Source organism: Pimephales promelas, chromosome 3, assembly GCF_988280905.1.
Source record: "Pimephales promelas chromosome 3, fPimPro1.hap1.1, whole genome shotgun sequence".
Classification (NCBI taxonomy): Eukaryota; Metazoa; Chordata; class Actinopteri; order Cypriniformes; family Leuciscidae; genus Pimephales; species Pimephales promelas.
The window spans coordinates 6,527,671-6,550,495 of NC_142771.1; the positions used below are offsets into that span (position 1 = coordinate 6,527,671).

The following is a 22,825-nucleotide window of genomic DNA, read 5'->3' on the forward strand; positions in this document are numbered from 1 at the left end:
TTTTTTTCTGAGAGTGAGTAACGCATAATCCCGAGGTCGTGAACACATCCGAGTGGAACGTCACCGGTTTTGATTAAGAAATGATGGTAATTACGACATGGTGCGAACACAGCATATGTTGTAGTTTTTGTTAATATTTTAAATTCGAATTTATTTATATATTTTTGGTTTGCAATTTTATTTGAGTAATTTTGTTTTGTTTTGTCATTTGTTTTTGCATAGTTTTTATTTTTGAGCTATTTTTATTATTTATAAATTATTTCATTTAATGTTTTTTTGTTGTTTTAAGTAATAAAAATGTTTTCATGATTTCATTTTTAGTTAAGTATAATACATTTTAAAGTAAATCTAATTAAATGTATTTATTTAGCTTTATTCTGGTGGAAAAAAAAACTTAAAGCTTAATGGTCCTATGTTTTATGTTTTATTTTTATTATCCATATTTTTAATTATTTATTTAGCTTTATTCTGGTTAAAAAAAAAAGAAGAAGAAAAAAACATTTTAATGGTCCTAAAATAAAATGTATTGCCCAAAATGTTTATTTATTTATTTGGTTGGTTGGTTGGCGAATAGAGTGAAATATGTTATGCATAATTATTCAGGCATTATAGCAAAAATAAATTATTTGTCCATGATAGACAGTCTGATGGAGGATTGACTATTTCAGAATCTTGTCTGAGAGCTGTTTAGTGATATTTTCGGCTGTGTGTTTTATCGAAATGAATAAATTCCCCATGCAGAAACGAGGCTGATGTTAATCAGGTCAGCTGGAGTGTGTTGTTCAGTGTCCGCTCGGAGATCTCTCTGCGTTTGATTTACATTCACAAGTGTTTGCCACACACAGGACACTTCAGAAAGTGCTTTGTTCAAGCCTTGGGGAATTTTGTCTCTGTCGGTTGAATAACTCTGCCTTTTTAGGAGCAGATTCATTTGGCTAGACTGAATTCAGTGAATGATTCACACAATTAATGTAATATTTATACACAAAACAGCATTGTGTTTTATTTAGGGAATAGATTCACCCTCATATCTACCCAAACCCATACTTTCTCAAAATGAGATGCTGTTCTTTCACAAAAAGTCGCCAAAAATGTTTAAATTTGGGTCTGTTTCTTATAAAGCTATCAAATGATTTTGCACAACTGCTATTATGGTGCTTTTTTGTTAACTATAACAACAAGGCGTTGAAACGGATCGTTTTAATTTCTCGGCGTGATCGTATAATGAGGACACACACCCATGTGTGTCGCATAAGTGACTTGGAGGGCGAGGTGTGTGACCCTGTTTTTGGAGAAATCACTTCCAGCGCTTTAGGAGCTGTTTGACATTTGGTTTTGACATCAGGGCTGGGAATCTTCATCAAAAAATGTTAATTCAGAGAATGCACCGCTTAAAGGGACTCGTCGAAGAGCACCATTCTTTAATTGATGTCTGGTGGAGGGCGCATTAATTAAATGTGTGACAATAATTGATTAATGTTTATAGTTTCGGTGGGCATTACAGCACTGGTCTAGGATCGTACAAAATGAGTTATTTTCATCGTCATTGTAGAAATAATTTGTTTTCTGATGTATTTGTGAGCCATGGTACATTTATTAAGCAACTAAAAGTTGGGAAAAATAAGACAACATTTGAGATTTAACTTTTTATTGGTTTTTAACAAAAGTGTCACAGACTCACCTACCATAAGTTGCAAGGTTGGTAAGTGATGATATATCCTTTTTCTTTTTGCTTTTTCTAAAAATTGAGTTTAATTGACAAATTCCCCGGCAAACACATAGAAGTAGATCCGGCTATAATGTTCTTCATAAACACATAGAAGTAGATCCGGCTATAATGTTCTTCATAAACACAGAGAAGTAGATCCGGCTACAATGTTCTTCATAAACACATAGAAGTAGATCCGGCTATAATGTTCTTCATAAACACAGAGAAGTAGATCCGGCTACAATGTCCTTCATAAACACATAGAAGTAGATCCGGCTATAATGTTCTTCATAAACACATAGAAGTAGATCCGGCTACAATGTTCTTCATAAACACATAGAAGTAGATCCGGCTATAATGTTCTTCATAAACACATAGAAGTAGATCCGGCTACAATGTTCTTCATAAACACAGAGAAGTAGATCCGGCTATAATGTTCTTCATAAACACATAGAAGTAGATCCGGCTATAATGTTCTTCATAAACACATAGAAGTAGATCCGGCTACAATGTTCTTCATAAACACATAAAAGTAGATCCAGCTACAATGTTCTTCATAAACACAGAGAAGTAGATCCGGCTACAATGTTCTTCATAAACACAGAGAAGTAGATCCGGCTATAATGTTCTTCATAAACACAGAGAAGTAGATCCGGCTACAATGTCCTTCATAAACACGGAGAAGTAGATCCGGCTACAATGTTCTTCATAAACACATAGAAGTAGATCCGGCTACAATGTTCTTCATAAACACATAGAAGTAGATCCGGCTACAATGTTCTTCATAAACACATAGAAGTAGATCCGGCTATAATGTTCTTCATAAACACAGAGAAGTAGATCCGGCTACAATGTTCTTCATAAACACAGATAAGTAGATCCGGCTACAATGTCCTTCATAAACACGGAGAAGTAGATCCGGCTACAATGTTCTTCATAAACACATAGAAGTAGATCCGGCTACAATGTTCTTCATAAACACATAGAAGTAGATCCGGCTACAATGTTCTTCATAAACACAGATAAGTAGATCCGGCTACAATGTTCTTCATAAACACAGATAAGTAGATCCGGCTATAATGTTCTTCATAAACACATAGAAGTAGATCCGGCTACAATGTTCTTCATAAACACAGATAAGTAGATCCGGCTACAATGTTCTTCATAAACACAGATAAGTAGATCCGGCTACAATGTTCTTCATAAACACAGATAAGTAGATCCGGCTATAATGTTCTTCATAAACACAGAGAAGTAGATCCGGCTACAATGTTCTTCATAAACACGGAGAAGTAGATCCGGCTACAATGTTCTTCATAAACACATAGAAGTAGATCCGGCTACAATGTTCTTCATAAACACATAGAAGTAGATCCGGCTACAATGTTCTTCATAAACACATAGAAGTAGATCCGGCTATAATGTTCTTCATAAACACAGAGAAGTAGATCCGGCTACAATGTTCTTCATAAACACAGATAAGTAGATCCGGCTACAATGTCCTTCATAAACACGGAGAAGTAGATCCGGCTACAATGTTCTTCATAAACACATAGAAGTAGATCCGGCTACAATGTTCTTCATAAACACATAGAAGTAGATCCGGCTACAATGTTTTTCATAAACACAGAGAAGTAGATCCGGCTACAATGTTTTTCATAAACACATAGAAGTAGATCCGGCTACAATGTTTTTCATAAACACAGAGAAGTAGATCCGGCTACAATGTTCTTCATAAACACATAGAAGTAGATCCGGCTACAATGTTCTTCATAAACACAGAGAAGTAGATCCGGCTACAATGTTTTTCATAAACACATAGAAGTAGATCCGGCTACAATGTTTTTCATAAACACAGAGAAGTAGATCCGGCTACAATGTTCTTCATAAACACATAGAAGTAGATCCGGCTACAATGTTTTTCATAAACACAGAGAAGTAGATCCGGCTACAATGTTTTTCATAAACACATAGAAGTAGATCCGGCTACAATGTTTTTCATAAACACATAGAAGTAGATCCGGCTACAATGTTCTTCATAAACACGGAGAAGTAGATCCGGCTACAATGTTCTTCATAAACACATAGAAGTAGATCCGGCTACAATGTTTTTCATAAACACGGAGAAGTAGATCCGGCTACAATGTTTTTCATAAACACATAGAAGTAGATCCGGCTACAATGTTTTTCATAAACACATAGAAGTAGATCCGGCTACAATGTTCTTCATAAACACGGAGAAGTAGATCCGGCTACAATGTTTTTCATAAACACAGAGAAGTAGATCCGGCTACAATGTTTTTCATAAACACATAGAAGTAGATCCGGCTACAATGTTTTTCATAAACACAGAGAAGTAGATCCGGCTACAATGTTCTTCATAAACACGGAGAAGTAGATCCGGCTACAATGTTCTTCATAAACACATAGAAGTAGATCCGGCTACAATGTTTTTCATAAACACGGAGAAGTAGATCCGGCTACAATGTTCTTCATAAACACATAGAAGTAGATCCGGCTACAATGTTTTTCATAAACACATAGAAGTAGATCCGGCTACAATGTTCTTCATAAACACAGAGAAGTAGATCCGGCTATAATGTTTTTCATAAACACAGAGAAGTAGATCCGGCTACAATGTTTTTCATAAACACAGAGAAGTAGATCCGGCTACAATGTTTTTCATAAACACAGAGAAGTAGATCCGGCTACAATGTTTTTCATAAACACATAGAAGTAGATCCGGCTACAATGTTTTTCATAAACACAGAGAAGTAGATCCGGCTACAATGTTCTTCATAAACACGGAGAAGTAGATCCGGCTACAATGTTTTTCATAAACACAGAGAAGTAGATCCGGCTACAATGTTTTTCATAAACACGGAGAAGTAGATCCGGCTACAATGTTCTTCATAAACACAGAGAAGTAGATCCGGCTATAATGTTTTTCATAAACACAGAGAAGTAGATCCGGCTACAATGTTTTTCATAAACACAGAGAAGTAGATCCGGCTACAATGTTCTTCATAAACACAGAGAAGTAGATCCGGCTATAATGTTCTTCATAAACACATAGAAGTAGATCCGGCTACAATGTTCTTCATAAACACAGATAAGTAGATCCGGCTATAATGTTCTTCATAAACACAGAGAAGTAGATCCGGCTACAATGTTCTTCATAAACACAGAGAAGTAGATCCGGCTACAATGTTCTTCATAAACACAGATAAGTAGATCCGGCTATAATGTTCTTCATAAACACATAGAAGTAGATCCGGCTACAATGTTCTTCATAAACACAGAGAAGTAGATCCGGCTATAATGTTCTTCATAAACACAGAGAAGTAGATCCGGCTACAATGTTCTTCATAAACACAGATAAGTAGATCCGGCTATAATGTTCTTCATAAACACAGATAAGTAGATCCGGCTATAATGTTCTTCATAAACACAGAGAAGTAGATCCGGCTACAATGTTCTTCATAAACACAGATAAGAAGATCCGGCTATAATGTTCTTCATAAACACAGATAAGTAGATCCGGCTATAATGTTCTTCATAAACACATAGAAGTAGATCCGGCTACAATGTTCTTCATAAACACAGATAAGTAGATCCGGCTATAATGTTCTTCATAAACACATAGAAGTAGATCCGGCTACAATGTTCTTCATAAACACAGATAAGTAGATCCGGCTACAATGTCCTTCATAAACACGGAGAAGTAGATCCGGCTACAATGTTCTTCATAAACACATAGAAGTAGATCCGGCTACAATGTTCTTCATAAACACATAGAAGTAGATCCGGCTACAATGTTCTTCATAAACACATAGAAGTAGATCCGGCTACAATGTTCTTCATAAACACATAGAAGTAGATCCGGCTACAATGTTTTTCATAAACACAGAGAAGTAGATCCGGCTACAATGTTTTTCATAAACACATAGAAGTAGATCCGGCTACAATGTTTTTCATAAACACAGAGAAGTAGATCCGGCTACAATGTTCTTCATAAACACGGAGAAGTAGATCCGGCTACAATGTTCTTCATAAACACGGAGAAGTAGATCCGGCTATAATGTTCTTCATAAACACAGAGAAGTAGATCCGGCTACAATGTTCTTCATAAACACAGAGAAGTAGATCCGGCTATAATGTTTTTCATTAACACAGAGAAGTAGATCCGGCTACAATGTTCTTCATAAACACAGAGAAGTAGATCCGGCTATAATGTTTTTCATAAACACAGAGAAGTAGATCCGGCTATAATGTTTTTCATAAACACATAGAAGTAGATCCGGCTACAATGTTTTTCATAAACACAGAGAAGTAGATCCGGCTACAATGTTTTTCATAAACACAGAGAAGTAGATCCGGCTACAATGTTCTTCATAAACACAGAGAAGTAGATCCGGCTATAATGTTTTTCATAAACACAGAGAAGTAGATCCGGCTATAATGTTTTTCATAAACACAGAGAAGTAGATCCGGCTATAATGTTTTTCATAAACACAGAGAAGTAGATCCGGCTATAATGTTTTTCATAAACACAGAGAAGTAGATCCGGCTATAATGTTTTTCATAAACACATAGAAGTAGATCCGGCTATAATGTTCTTCATAAACACATAGAAGTAGATCCGGCTACAATGTTCTTCATAAACACAGAGAAGTAGATCCGGCTACAATGTTCTTCGTAAAAGTAGATCCGGCTACAATGTTCTTCATAAACACATAGAAGTAGATCCGGCTACAATGTTTTTCATAAACACAGAGAAGTAGATCCGGCTATAATGTTCTTCATAAACACAGAGAAGTAGATCCGGCTACAATGTTTTTCATAAACACAGAGAAGTAGATCCGGCTACAATGTTTTTCATAAACACAGAGAAGTAGATCCGGCTACAATGTTCTTCATAAAAGTAGATCCGGCTACAATGTTCTTCATAAACACATAGAAGTAGATCCGGCTACAATGTTCTTCATAAACACATAGAAGTAGATCCGGCTACAATGTTTTTCATAAACACAGAGAAGTAGATCCGGCTACAATGTTTTTCATAAACACATAGAAGTAGATCCGGCTACAATGTTCTTCATAAACACAGAGAAGTAGATCCGGCCTCAAAAAGTATAACATTCCGATTTTTCTTGGATCTGGTTGGTGTTGTGTTTTTGAAATCACTGTGGAATAAACATCAGTGGTAAAAATATTTCAATGGCCAGTCCCTGTAGTGCTTCATTTGAAGTGTATTATCCAGTAACCCATTGCAGATATTGGCACAGATTGCATGTAGGGCCTGCTGTGGTCTGACAGCGTGTGTTTTTGTCCTGTCAACGTTGAGCTGAAGATGTTTTGGATCTTCATTTGAGTCTAATTGATCCCATCTCATCTTTCATGCGTTCGGAAAGTTTGCTTTAGCTGACTGTGTTCAGGCGTCATGTAAAGCTTTTGTTTGTTTGTTTCACCAATGTTCCATCCTGAGATATTTTGTCTTTCAAACGCTCTCCTGACTTTCATTATCATTTCGGATGAAAAGCAGTTTTCGGGTTGGTGTATTGAAGCTGCAAAGTGTGTGTGTGTGTCCGTGTGAAGCAAAGGAAAGCTGTTTCCTGTCTGAAAGCACCAAACAAGTTAATTTACGCAGCGGAGTGGAGACGGGATAATTGGTCCCTTGATCAAAGCGGGATGTTCGAGTGGGACAGCAGCTAGCGGTCCTGGCGCTTTAGCATGCAGCGCTACATTGTGTAATTGGACTATGTTTTCTGCTGTGGAAATGCACCTAATCACCTGCGCTTGTCTGTTCTGCTTTTACCCTCAAATCCACAAACCAGAAGAGACCGCGCAAGCTCTGTGATGTTTGAAAGCTGCACACACTGATTACACAAAAACACAACCTGTTTGTTTCCTCTTTGTGTTTTGAGTTGCACGGCCGGGACATCCATTCCAGAGAGAAGAGTAAATCTTTGTTTTAGAGTGATTTTCAATGAGCCTTCTCATTAATGTCACGTTATTGTTGTTTACAAGCTTTTTTTCCACTCTAACTGGTCTGAGAGGATTGGTGTAACCAGATAATCTGCCTATGTTGATTTGCTTCAGCATTGTGGGGAAATGAAACCCGGTCAAATCCGCTGATGTTAATCACTTATAAACACGCTCTTTTTATCTGTGATCTCGTTGGCTAATGAGATATAATTATTATTTTCCTACTGAGCATTACATAAAGCCATTTTATGAGTCTCTTAAAAATGAGCAAGTGCGATTCCAAACCTCAGAACATTTACGCTCAGTAATTTTGAATATCATTTGCTTCACCTGCTGTGGTAATAAGTACGTCAATTGAGCCTTCGCAAAACGAGCAAAGTGGACACTCTCAACACACCAACAGACACAAAAAAGCAGGTTACTTTTGGTATAAAACAAAGTCTCAGCCATCAAATGTTGTCATTTTTTACGAAATGAAGCAATACATACAGTTTTGCACAATTATTTTCAGCCCTTGAACCGATATCTCTTTACTACTAGCTATAGCACAAAATAAACATGAATGAACATCAGAAGGTATGTTGTTTCGACCGCAGAAAGACATCAATTCACTCTTAGAAGAAAAGGTTCTATATAGAACCGTATTTGGAACCCCTAAAAGGTTCCATACACTCTTAAAAAAAGGGTTCCTCTGGGTTCTATATAGAACCCTGGGGTTCCGTATTTGGCCAATAGAACCTTTTACCAAAAAAAATGGTTCTATATAGAACCATTTCTGCTAAGAGTGTACACATTACACACCATTTTTCAAGTTCTCTGACGTTAATCTACTAACTCTCCTGTCTGGTTTGTTTGTCGGACAAATTCGGCGTTACGATTGGTCAGATCGCCTGTCAATCAAACTCCTGGCAAAAAGGTCAATTGCTTTCACTCAAAGCATTTACATTTGTAACTCTTCCTGCAGCACATGCACTTTACCGGTGAAAAGTTTGTGATTGTTTCCACAAACATATGTATAAGCACGTCTGTTTTCAACATTGATAATCAACGTAAACGTTTCTTGAGCATAAAATCATCATATTAGGATGATTTCTGAAGGATCATGTGACACTGAAGACTAGAGTAATGATGCTGAAAATCACATAAATAAATTACATTTTAACATATATTATGATAAAAAGCTTGTTATTTTGAATTGTAATAATATTTCAGAATTTTACTGTTTTTACGGTATTTTTTATCAAATAAATGCAGCCTTTGTGAGCACTTTGTATATGCGTTTTTTTTTTTTGTAATTCCAACCATTTATGTGGTAAACATCAGGTTGTTTTCATTCAGTCCTTTCATCAACCCCGTATCCCCGAGATCATTTAGTTTAATTTTAGTTTCAAGAGTAAATGCTGACGTCTAGCAAAATTAGTTTATTATTTTGTGTTTATTTAAAGCTTAAAAACTGCATTTTTTTCGAGTTCATCTTGTTTTCCTCTCTAAAACTTGTTCTTGATGAGTCTTGAGGGATTTCTGCTCTTCTGCTGAGTGCTGTAAACAAAGACATATTGTCTTCCAGAAGCATCTGCCGAATGGATAAAGTGTGCTCCGTCACGCAGATTAATTAATTTGGAAAACATTAAACCACACCAGTTTTTCCCTCGTTTTCTTTTGACAGATAACCATCCACACGACTACACCAGCCATCTTGATCTCACTGGGTCACACACTCCTAAAATCGGTGAGTCCCTTAACTCCTTTGTTTCCAGGTAACTCATTCATTCATGTCCGGAGTTCTGAAACGACACTTCGAGTTTAATTGATTTATGATGAGTCTTCCACATCCAGATAGTTTGAAGTGTGAAAAACAGGGTGGATAATATCAGTGCGGTGTAGATTTGAGAAATTAATGGAGCTAGATTTTATCTCCAGAAAAGATTTTCATAATTAGCCTCATCAAATGAGCACTGATAATCTCCGTTACTCAAGATGCTTGACTCCCCGGCAGTCCTCAAGATCAGAGACGGCTTTCACCAAAAAAAAAAAAAAATGATTGGGGAAAAAAGCATGGCTTTGACTCAAATAAAATAAAATAAAAAAGTCTCTTGATAGGAAATTAAAAGCTTAGCCTGTAAATGGCCCCGCTAGCAAAACAGTATGCTAATCGGATCTGCAGACGTTATTGAAAAGCCACAATTGTAATTATTCGGACTATATCTTGCATTACAAATTTGAAGCTTTTCAGGCTGCAAAGCACACATCTCTCGTTTCGAAGCAGCGACGCCATTAGCTTTTGTACTCAATTAAATTAGCTTTGTTTGCTAAAGCTGTCATTGAAAACGAACTGGTCTGGAGGAAGTTAATATCAGCTCTCTCCAATAATAATGAAGTGTCATTCTGTGTCGAATCAACCTGAGGTCCACAGCTCAAAATGTTGATTTCAATCTCTTTTTTTCTGGTGCAAGAAGTACATAAATGGAGAAGAAAGCCAGAATATTGAATGTCGAGGCTGAATATATTCCAAGTAATCCACCATTTTGTTGAAGGTGTCAAAATAACCATTTCCACCTGTGAATTGGAGCCAGATTACAGTGGGGTAAAAATGATTAGAAAGTATTTTTTGGTAATACTTGAAAGCCGTCTCTTTGGTAAGAGAGAGATTGGTAGGTCTGTTGACTTTAGCAATACTTGTCTCATTATATGCCAACGGCAACAGTTAAAGAAGACCTTTTCATGATTGAAATATTAATGACATCTTATCTGATAATTTACTCACCCCCATGTCATCCAAGATGTCCATGTCCAAATTAAGGTTTTTGATGAAAACATTCCAGGATTTTTCTCCATGTAATGGACTTCAATGGGGTCCAAACGGTTCAAGGTCCAAAAGACAGTTTCAGTGCAAACTACAAACTGTTCAAAGGGCTTTAAACGATTCCAGACGATGAATAAGGGTCTTATCTAGCGAAACGATCGCTCATTTAATAAATAAATAACAAAGTTTAAGTTTTATAAGCTCAAATGGTCGCCTTGCTCTGTTCTGTGATGCGCGTTCATGACTCTCCTGTTTGATTTCGTTCATCAAAATGAATGAATCTTATTTCGTGTCATTTGGTTCAGTCAACGAACGAAATGAACGAGTTGACTGGGGAAAAGATTCGTTCATTTTGATGAACGAATCACTTTGCGTACATCTGATAAGTTTAGACATGTGGGGAAAATGTGTGACCCAAATGTGGGTCACTTTGCGTACATCTGGTACCTTTTAATTTAAAGAGGAATGTCTGAAGAACAAATAGTGATGAAACTAGAAATCGATCTCGTTTTCCTCGTTCAAAACAATTGAATAGAACATTCCTGCCAAAAATATTCTTTTTCCAAAGTTTGCACATGTACCTGTAACTCTACACATTAAACATATCACAATATCCTTGAGGATTTTGGTTCTTAACAAGCTTTTGTTTTGTAATCTTCATTTTTAAGGCCCTCGGTGGTTCAATCCCAGAGATATTGGGATCTTAATGTGGCTCAATGTTTAAATTGTTGAATTTTATTTATTTTCAGGCGTTTTTGCACACAACTGATACTTTTCCTTTTTTTTCTTTCTTTTTTTTTTTTTTATTGACATTGCAAGACATAAAATACACTTTTGGTCATATTATACAACATATTTGTCCTTGTCCTACATCATCATTTTTTCCAAAACAAAACAGAAAATCAGTAATAAAAAATAAATAAAAGAAAATATTAATAATAAAAAAATAAAAAAAACATGGTGATACTTTTCTTTTTAAAGAGGAATGTCTGTAGAACAAATAATGTGGAAACTGGAAATGTATTTTGTTTCCCACTATCAAAAACAATTGCATTCAACATACCAAAAATATTCGTAATCCAAAGTTAGCAGGCCTGTAACTCAAGAAGTTTTAAGATATCTAAATATATCCTCTTAGATTTTCCCTCTCAACTAACTTTTCTTTTGGATGCTTCATTTTTAAGGCCCAGTATGCTTCATTCCCAGAGATATTGGGATCTCAATGTGGCACCATGTTCATTTTTTTCAATAGTGTGGTAACTGCATACAATCATTTTGTAATGATAAAAGTGCCATTGTTTACTGTCCTCTCCAAAATAGTGGATTAATCAGGAAATATAAATATGGCATTTTATATGTTGGTCTTTCTTCAGAAAATAATATGAACAAAATCTAAATCCAGTCAAGTTTCTGAAATGTGGTTGATCTGACACAGAACGGCCCTACAATATGTCACACCGTGAATTAAAATTCTGCAGAAAATAAGTTACTGATTTTGTTTTTCTCACTTGGGTTTGTTAGGACACAGAATAGAGCACTATGGTAAGTAGTACACATGTTTCACATGTGTATAATTTCTCATTTCTCATGTATAATCTCCCAGTGTTGGTGTTTGTCACAGTACTTGTACAATGTCTACATTACAGCAAAACGTATTTTTGACTTATTTTCCTTAAAAGGGTCATCGGATGCCCATTTTCCACAAGTTGGTATGATTCTTTACGGTGTTCATGTAACATTTGTAACATACTTTGGTTAAAGTTCCTCAATGGTTGTGCAAAAACAACACCCTTTTCCCTCCTCAAAAAGTTGTTTCGGTGCATGTCTCTTTAAATGATAATGAGCAACTGCTCGCCCCACCCCTCTCTCCCATGGGGGCGTGTCGAATGGCTGAGGGCAGAAATATGCTAATACGGGACAGTCCATCAGTGGTTGTGGGCGGAGCATGAGCATTACCACATCATAGTGCTCGGTCTGACTGACTTTTTGAGGAATAAAAGAAAAAAAGTTACATTTTTTTAATTGTATGCTGGTTGTTTCCACACACTGCAAAGACACATTTATACGCACAAGTGAATTTTGCATCCGATGACCCCTTTAAATCAAGATACATTTACATGAGGCACACATACACTCTCAAAAAAAAAAAAAAAGGTACAAAAGCTGTCACTGGGGTTGTACCTTTTCAAAAGGTACACTTTTGTACCCAAATGCTACATATTAGTACCTTAGTGGTACATATTAGCACCTAAAATGTACATATTAACACCTAAAATGTACATATTAGCACCTAAAATGTACATATTACCACCTTAAATGTACTTATTAGCACCTAAAATGTACATATTAGGACCTAAAATTGACATTAGCTCCCGAAATGTACATATTAACACCTTAAATGTACTTATTAGCACCTAAAATGTACATATTAACACCTAAAATGTACATATTGCCACCTTAAATGTACTTATTAGCACCTAAAATTTACATATTAGGACCTAAAATTGACATTAGCCCCCGAAATGTACATATTAACACCTTAAATGTACTTATTGCACCTAAAATGTACATAAGCACCTAAAATGTACATATTAACACCTAAAATGTACAAAATAGCACCTAAAATATTGATATGAACACTTAAAATGTACATATTAGCACCTTAAATGGACAAAAATGTACCTTTTGAAAAGGTACAGCCCCAGTGACAGCTTTTGTACCTTTTTTTCTGAGAGTGTACTTAAGGTGTTAAGTCTTGTTTTCTGAATAAGGTATCAAAATTAAGTGTGTTTATACTTAAAACAAGAGAAAAAATAGACATTTGATTTTGTTTTAAGCATAAACTCCCTTAATTTTGACTTTTTTTTTCAGAAAACAGACTTCTCAAGATCGTCGCTGTAAGAATAAATATATAATAGAAACACATGCCACTGAAAATAGTTTGGAGATCCCAGGCCTGGCAGTCCATAGCCTCATAAGCATACACTGTAAAAAAAATATTGTTGGTTTAACTTAAAAAAGTAAGTAACCGGGTTGCCTTAAAATTTTAAGTTGATTGAACTGGAAAAAGTGAGTTAATACAATGAAGGACATTGATTTAATCATCAGAAACTCAAAATTATATGTTATCTGAACTAAATAAATTATTTAAGTTGATTTGACAAAAGAAAAAAAAATGTTGTGATTATTACACTGTAAAAAAATATTGTTGGTTTAACTTAAAAAAGTAAGTAACCTGGGTTGATTGAACTGGAAAAAGTGAGTTAATACAATGAAGGAGATTAATTTAATCATCAGAAACTCAAAATAATAAGTTATCTCAACTAAATGAATTATTATAAAGTTGATTTGACAAAAGAAAATATGTTGTGATAACAAATCTTGAAAATATTTTTTTACAGTGCACAATTAAAATTAGGGAACGACATTCCCAACAAGTTCTTCAAAAACGATTACACACACACACTCAGACAGCACAAACACAGAGCTTTTATCGGTTGTGTTTCATCTTTCTCTGCCTCTTTTTCTTCCCCACCCCGCAGAGAAGCCGAGAATGAACAACATCCTGACGTCCCAGACGGAGCCGTACGAGCTGTCGTTCTCCCGCTCCTTCCAGAACCTCACTCACCTCCCGCCGTCCTACGAGATGGCCCTGAAAGCAGACCTGGGTAACTACTCGTCCCTTCCTCACGCTACACAACACATCCAGAGCGAGCCTGACTGAAATCTCTTTACAAATGAGACCAGAATCATTTAAGATGGTGGATTTGTGTATGATTTGGCATTCATCACTGAATCAATCACACTAATATAAAAGTGTAAAGTGTTAAGGAAAATGATGCTTTCCTTTTATGGTTATGAGGTTAAGAGAGAGAGACTTCAACAAACACAATTTCTGATCGAATGCAGTTTTAATGTCGTATGATCATTTATCAGAGCTTATATTCTCTGGTAGAAATATTTTTTTCCATATTCGCTGCAATCTGCAATAGGTTCCCTTTGTGAAGGGTTTATAAAAGGAGTAGTTCACTTAAAAAAAAAAAACTTTTGCTGATAATTTACTCACCCCCATGTCATCCAAGATGTCCATGTCTTTCTTTCTTCAGTCGAAAAGAAATTAAGGTTTTTGATGAAAACATTCCAGGATTTTTCTCCATATAATGGACTTCAATGGGGTCCAAACGGTTCAAGGTCCAAATGAGAGTTTCAGTGCAAACTGCAAACTGTTCAAAGGGCTTTAAACGATTCCAGACGATGAATAGGGGTCTTATCAAGCGAAACGAACGCTCATTTAATAAATAAATAACAAATTTTAAGTTTTATAAGCTCAAATGCTCGCCTTGCTCTGTTCTGTGATGTGCGTTCGTGACTCTCCTGTTGAACAAATGAACGAATCTTTTTCTGAGTCAATTTGTTCATTTCGTTCGTTGAATGAACCAAATGACACGAAAAAGTAAATATAAATAAATATTTATTCACATTTAGTCAGAGAGATAAAATGTTTTGTCATGCAGTAAGCATATAGAGTTATAAAAAAAATGTGAATAGCAGCTCAAGATTTTGGAGACATGTTTGAATTCATACGGAGATAAATTGCCTTTTCTATTATTAATTAAATTTAGGAGGAGAAGTCAAGCTCTTAATCTAATGTAAATTCACATTAGCAACCCAGTTTGATGTGTAATATAATACAGTTAAAAAGTTAAAAAGAAAAATGTATATTTAGTCATCAAAGAATTTCATATTATATGTGAATCTCAAATATCACATTATAATGATTTCTGAAGGATCATGTGACACTGAAGACTGCAGTAATGATGCTGGAAATACAGCTTTGATTACAGGAATAAATTACATTTTAACACATATTCACATAGAAAACAGCTATTTTGAATTGTAATATTTTTTTCACAATATTGCTTTTTTCTGTATTTTTAATCAAATAAATACAGCCTTGTTTCTTAAATGAATGAGTTTTCCCCGTGACCTTGTGCGGGACGCTCGGCTCCACCGAAAAAAAAAAGGTACAAAAGCTGTCACTGGGGCTGTACCTTTTCAAAAGGTACACTTTTGTACCCAAAGGCTGCATATTGGTACCTTAGTGGTACATATTAGCACCTAAAATGTACATATTAACACTCAAAATGTACATATTAACACTTAAAATGTACATATTAGCACCTAAAATATACATATTACCACCTTAAATGTACTTATTAGCACCTAAAATGTACATATTAGCACCTACAATTTACATTTTAGGACCTAAAATTGACATTAGCTCCCGAAATGTAAATATTAACACCTTCAAAGTACTTATTAGCACCTAAAATGTACATATTAACACCTAAAATGTACATATTAGCACCTAAAATGTACATATTAACACCTAAAATGTACATATTAGCACCTAAAATTTACATATTAGGACCTAAAATTGACATTAGCTCCCGAAATGTACTGATTAGCACCTTAAATGTACTGATTAGCACCTAAAATGTGCATATTAACACCTAAAATTTACATATTAACACCTAAAATTTACATATTAGCACCTAAAATGTACATATTAACACCTAAAATTTACATATTAACACCTAAAATGTACATATTAACACCTAAAATGTACATATTAGCACCTAAAATGTACATATTAACACCTAAAATTTACATATTAGCACCTAAAATGTACATATTAACACCTAAAATTTACATATTAACACCTAAAATGTACATATCAACACCTAAAATATAGATATTAACACTTATTTTGAAAAAACAGCTATTTTGAATTGTAATATTTTTTTCACAATATTGCTTTTTTTCTGTATTTTTAATCAAATAAATACAGCCTTGTTTCTTAAATGAGTGAGTTTTCCCCATGACCTTGTGCGGGACGCTCGGCTCCACCGAAAAAAAAGGTACAAAAGCTGTCACTGGGGCTGTACCTTTTCAAAAGGTACACTTTTGTACCCAAAGGCTGCATATTGGTACCTTAGTGGTACATATTAGCACCTAAAATGTACATATTAGCTCCTGAAATATACATATTAGCTCCTGAAATGGACATATTAACACCTAAAATGTACATATTAGCACCTAAAATGTACATATTAACACCTAAAATGTACATATCAACACCTAAAATGTACAAAATAGCACCTAAAATATTGATATGAACACTTATTTTGAAAAAACAGCTATTTTGAATTGTAATATTTTTTCACAATATTGCTTTTTTTTTCTGTATTTTTGATCAAATAAATACAGCCTTGTTTCTTAAATGAGTGAGTTTTCCCCGTGACCTTGTGCGGGACGCTCGGCTCCACCGAAAAAAAAAGGTACAAAAGCTGTCACTGGGGCTGTACCTTTTCAAAAGGTACACTTTTGTACCCAAAGGCTGCATATTGGTACCTTAGTGGTACATATTAGCACCTAAAATGTACATATTAGCTCCTGAAATATACATATTAGCTCCTGAAATGGACATATTAGCACTTAAAATGTACATATTAGCACCTAAAATATACATATTACCACCTTAAATGTACTTATTAGCACCTAAAATGTACTTATTACCACCTTAAATGTACTTATTAGCACCTAAAATGTACTTATTAGCACCTAAAATGTACTTATTAGCACCTAAAATGTACATATTAGCACCTAAAATTTACATATTAGGACCTAAAATTGACATTAGCTCCCGAAATGTAAATATTAACACCTTAAATGTACTTATTAGCACCTAAAATGTACATATTAACACCTAAAATTTACATATTAGCACCTAAAATGTACATATTAACACCTACAATTTACATATTAACACCTAAAATGTACATATTAACACCTAAAATGTACATATCAACACCTAAAATATAGATATTAACACTTATTTTGAAAAAACAGCTATTTTGAATTGTAATATTTTTTCACAATATTGCTTTTTTTTCTGTATTTTTGATCAAATAAATACAGCCTTGTTTCTTAAATGAGTGAGTTTTCCCCGTGACCTTGTGCGGGACGCTCGGCTCCACCGAAAAAAAAGGTACAAAAGCTGTCACTGGGGCTGTACCTTTTCAAAAGGTACACTTTTGTACCCAAAGGCTGCATATTGGTACCTTAGTGGTACATATTAACACTTAAAATGTACATATTAGCACCTAAAATGTACATATTAGCACCTAAAATATACATATTACCACCTTAAATGTACTTATTAGCACCTAAAATGTACATATTAGCACCTAAAATGTACATATTAACACCTAAAATTTACATATCAACACCTAAAATGTACATAATAGCACCTAAAATATAGATATTAACACTTATTTTGAAAAAACAGCTATTTTGAATTGTAATATTTTTTTCACAATATTGCTTTTTTTTCTGTATTTTTAATCAAATAAAAACAGCCTTGTTTTCTTAAATGAGTGAGTTTTCCCCGTGACCTTGTGCGGGACGCTCGGCTCCACTGGGACTGCGCTTTTAATAAACGCACTGCAGATCTCTCCGGATAAAAGCACCTGCTAAATGACAAACAACCAGACAGCTTTCATTAAATATAAAGGGCAGGATAAATGAAACATTAAAGTGTGGACATGCTACGTTAACATAGTCCGATACCATTATGATCAGATGGATGCCAGTGTACGGATGACATTCAAAAGCGAAACCCAAGAAGAATTATTAATGAAGCCGCAAACGAACGCAAACTTGCCCTGACAGACGAGAAAAATCAAGTCACCTTTATTGCTATTTATTTCACTACTGATTCAAAGCAGCTTCACAGTGATAATCCTTATTTGCTAAAAAGACAATCGTGTTGATTCAGTTTGGATCAATAACCGAGTCGCTGTTGCGAAATCAGTCTATTCTGGAACAAATAAACAGAAGACGATCAGCTCGGCTCAGGTTTTGTTCTCATCTGATGGTGTCAGGCCAGTCCAATCAACTCTTTTACTGAATACTAAGCGAGCCGAACCCGGTTTTAGTGCTTCAGACGTGGTTCTGTTCCCAGTGGGGAGTGAATAATGGTGCTTCTGCCGTCTTAAATCACAAGCCCTGTTTGCAGTGTGGTTTGAGTCGTTTCGGACTTCACCTGCTGTGAGGCGGACCTGCGAGTAATGAGCAGTAATGAACAACAATTAGTCTCGTTTTTAATAGGGAGACGCTTCGAGAGAGAGAGAGAGCAGGGTGGCATGACTTTAATTTAAAGATGGCATGCAATTTTTTTTGGGATTTTTGTCGTAAATTTAATCCTATAAATCCCAATCGTATTTGATACACAAATTTATAAGGCCTCTATAAATGATTAAAACATAATCATCTATTTTTTAGTTCTTAGCAAGTGGTGTAATTGTAAAAACGTCCTCCTTCAGCTTGTGGTTCATGTGTCTTTTGCTGTGAAATCTTTACTGGTTTTTATAAAGTAAACGTTATATTTGTTAATAATGTTTCAAGATGAACCAACTTCGGTTACTTGATTATCCATCATTTGTGTCGAAAAATCTGAGTTTCGCACATGATCGTCTGGATTTTGAGGAAAGTTTGTTCATCATTGTATTGCATTATATTTTTTTAAAATAGGGTCGTCAAACTTACTTTCAAAATCCCAAATCAATCTCAACCAGCTGAATAATACAAGGATAGACATGAATCTGTTTTAATAATCTGTCTTTCAAATAAATAATATAAAATTGCATGACATGAAATATGAAATATTAGTAAATGCTGAAATTAACATAAAATTGCATGAATTATCCTTAAACAGACCAAGGTGGAGAAAGTTACATTATAAAAACATACTTTTTAGCATCAGACAATACATTTTGATGTTAAACCCACTATTGTTTTATGTCTGATCTAATGACATTTTACACTTTTTTCATACATATTTTACAATAATTCATACGAATTTGTACGAGTGCGGTCGTAATATTTAGACACCTCATAAAATGCATACGAATCGCTGTGAGATCTGATTGATCTATACACAGTATTTACCTCAATTACATCAGAAATAACTGTAATTAAATTACAGAAAAATTAAGAGTAATCCCGTACTTTACATTTTCAAGGGAATAGTAATTAAATTACAGTAACTAATTACGTAGTAATTAGTTACACCCAACACTGATTGCCAGATATAGAGACGACTGATGTTTATATGCATTTTATGTACGTATTTGCTAGACTGCTATAAAGATCTCAGGGATTTACATTCCAGAATTTCGTCCATATACTATATATTAATCGCAATTATTTTTTGCATAGCCCTAATATATATATATATATATATATATATATATAATGCAAAAATTAATTGCGATTAATCGCATCCAAAATAAGTCTGTGTTTACATAATATATTTGTGTGTAGGGTTAGGTATCGTTTGAATTTGAACGATTCTGATTCTGATTCCGATTCCTTGTTTCGATTCCGGTTCCTAACGATTCTCGATTCCGATTCATTTAAGAGGCAGGGTCAAAAAAGTTTAGCTAACCTTGCTAACCAACGGCCTTTCTGAAGGAAATACTCCTTCTGTAAAAATACTCCTTTTGTCTCAAATTTTGCATTTTGCCGAGATTTCGTTATTTTTAGAAAAGTGAAGCCACACTTTGGACCGCCGACGTAAGCTACTCATGTTCGACTCGCGTGGTTATGCCAACACTTCCGGTAGACGCTTCTTCGTTGGTGTTGTTCAGCGGTTTCTTCTTCCGCTCGGCGGACTGTGAATATCGAAACTAGGAATCGAAATTTTAACTTTTGAACGATTCCGGGAAAAACGAATAGTTAGTCCCGATTCCAATCGATACTCGATTCTCGATACCCAACCCTATTTGTGTGTGCTGTATATAATTATTTTGTATATATAAATACACACACATGCATGTATAAATTTAAGAAAATGTATTATTCATATATAAAATATTTATATTTATATAATATAGATTTTGTATTTATATATATATATATATATATATATATATATATATATATACACACACAGAATTTAAGCGCAAATAATTCTTAAATATATACATGCATGCATATGTATTTATATATACAAAATAATTATACACAGCACACACAAATATATTATGTAAACACAGACTTTTATTTTGGATGTGATTAATCGCAATTCATTTTTGCAGAGCCCTAATATATAACTTTTTGGCCAGATAAATATCAGTTGCAACAAATTGCATATTTTTTGCTCAGTTTGAGCCTTTTTCATATTCGAGTGAGAGCTTCATATTCTCACTGTAATATCTCTAACCATATGAGCCTTAAAAGCCTGGTGTATCAAATATGATACTTGAGAAAAAAACACATATGCAACTTTTTTGGGGGGATTTTTATAAAATATTTAGTCTAAAGGTTCCATATATATATATATTTATATATGCACGATAAAAAGAAGCTCATAGTGGAATTGAAAGATTCCATGGATGTTAAAGGTTCTTCTTGGAACCATCGATTCCGATAAATAACTTGAATTCTGAAGAGTGCGTGATGGCCCGTAGCTCATATTCCTCGGCTGAAGCCCGTGGCATTCGATTCGCTCTTATGTGAGTGTGTAATTGAGCTCTGGGGTCCTGGAGTGACCGCTAGCCAGCATGAGGCCTTAGGCCTGTTCACCTGACCTTTTCTCTCGAATGTCACGCCCTCGCATCGGCACATTCGGCCTTTGGAATCCGTTCGTCTGCCAAAACCCTGCCGTGTCAGTGATGGTAATTCTGAACTACACCAGCCTGTCTTCATTAGCTCAAAGATAAACAGTTCAGTGCCGAATCGATATCGAGGCCTGTACATTCATGTATCTCGTAACTTTGCTCTATATCCGAGACTTGGGGGAATCTACTAGAACACTGTCATCATTTTAATTTGTTAAAGCTACCCTTTTAGAAAAGTTTCGGTACGAGCAACAAATCCCCAATGCTATGTTTCTTTTCATTTATTTTTCGAACAGACAGGGGAACAACTCCTGGGCTGAATTCGAAATAGCCCCCTAAACCCTCATTCCCTATTCCCTACATTAGTCCACTACTAAGGTTCCCTTGAAGGACGATCCGAAACGAGTGAGGGAATTCGGACAGCTGTTGAGCATACATCAGTTATTGCGGTGCACTTTATTACATCCATTATGATTTCGGACACCATGCACTACAAATAACGCCCTATTGTTTTGGTAACGGCCTATTGTGTTGCATTATGGCCGCCCCCTTCTGGATTGGGCATTCGTCACGACATTCGTCGTCTGACTGTATAAACCAAACCGTAACATCCGTGCCGTGATAGTTCAGGATTGAATACGTTTACCGTAAGACGCCTAAAGGATACCATCCCAAACATCTGCCACTGACGCCTACTGCTTCATGAGGAACTAGGAAGAAGACTAGAGCGCTATCTCAGGAGTAGTGCCCTATCCTTGAGTTCATCTGCTACTCAACAAACACTACAAAATTGGCCTCACTCTCACGCACACACCCACACACACACACTCATTTCCCTGTCCCACAGAGACTCATCATTTAAGTCTCAATGGTTTCATTCCAAACATTGTGTTTCCTGTGCCATTGTTGAGAAAAACAAAGAAAAGATTAACAGAGCAATCCAAATAGAGAAAGCGAGGCAACAGAGACATAAAAACACAATTTAGAAGCCCGTTGCACATCAGCAGAAGAGACCTGTAGCTTCACCATCAGCTGGGGAGTTCATGTTTCTTCAAACCCACAGCAGTTTGTTTATTATCAGTCTGATTTTGTTCTGTTTCATATCTGCTGATGTCACTCTGATCCAGTACAGCATTGTAGTATGTATTCATATTTATAATTTTGACTCATTTATTTGAGTTTTCCAATTTTTGTTTTAGTTTTAGTTATTTTAGGACTTTAACTAGATTAAAAATAGAAATATAACTAAATTCTAGAAATGTTCCCTTGGCAACTAACTGAAATAAAATAAGTTGAAGGATACTGTGGGCTCTATCTTGCACCCGGCGCAAATGACTTTATATACTAACGCATGTCTCATTCCTATTTTCCACCCGCGCAAAGCGAACCTTTCCCTCCACAGACGCACGTCGCGTTGTTCACAATGCTATTAACCCTCAGGTGCTCTTCGGTCATTTCTGACCGAAAAATTTTCTGTTTTGAATTTTTAAAAATCACAGCTTCATCGAAATGTTACGAAACTTGGTGACTTTTATGGCATTATGTATGTGAATACAAAAAAAATTGAGGTCATGATGCGAGCAGGCTAAGTGGTCGTAAAAAAAATAGTCACACTTGTGCTCTTCGGTCAAAAATGACCGA

The 22,825-nt window shown here is 35.3% G+C and overlaps 1 protein-coding gene across 2 annotated transcripts in view; it reads left to right on the top strand.

Annotated features, from left to right (window-relative positions):
- Positions 1 to 22,825, top strand: part of shisa6a (shisa family member 6a) — a 125,890-nt gene that overhangs the window by 95,680 nt on the left and 7,385 nt on the right. Inside the window, exons 6-8 of one of the 2 annotated variants that reach the window (XM_039653185.2) lie at positions 9,363 to 9,425; positions 12,021 to 12,041; positions 14,042 to 14,167. In XM_039653185.2, the coding sequence (XP_039509119.2) occupies positions 9,363 to 9,425; positions 12,021 to 12,041; positions 14,042 to 14,167 (210 nt within the window). The remainder of the gene's footprint in view (positions 1 to 9,362; positions 9,426 to 12,020; positions 12,042 to 14,041; positions 14,168 to 22,825) is intronic. The other variant, XM_039653186.2, reaches the window with a different exon arrangement.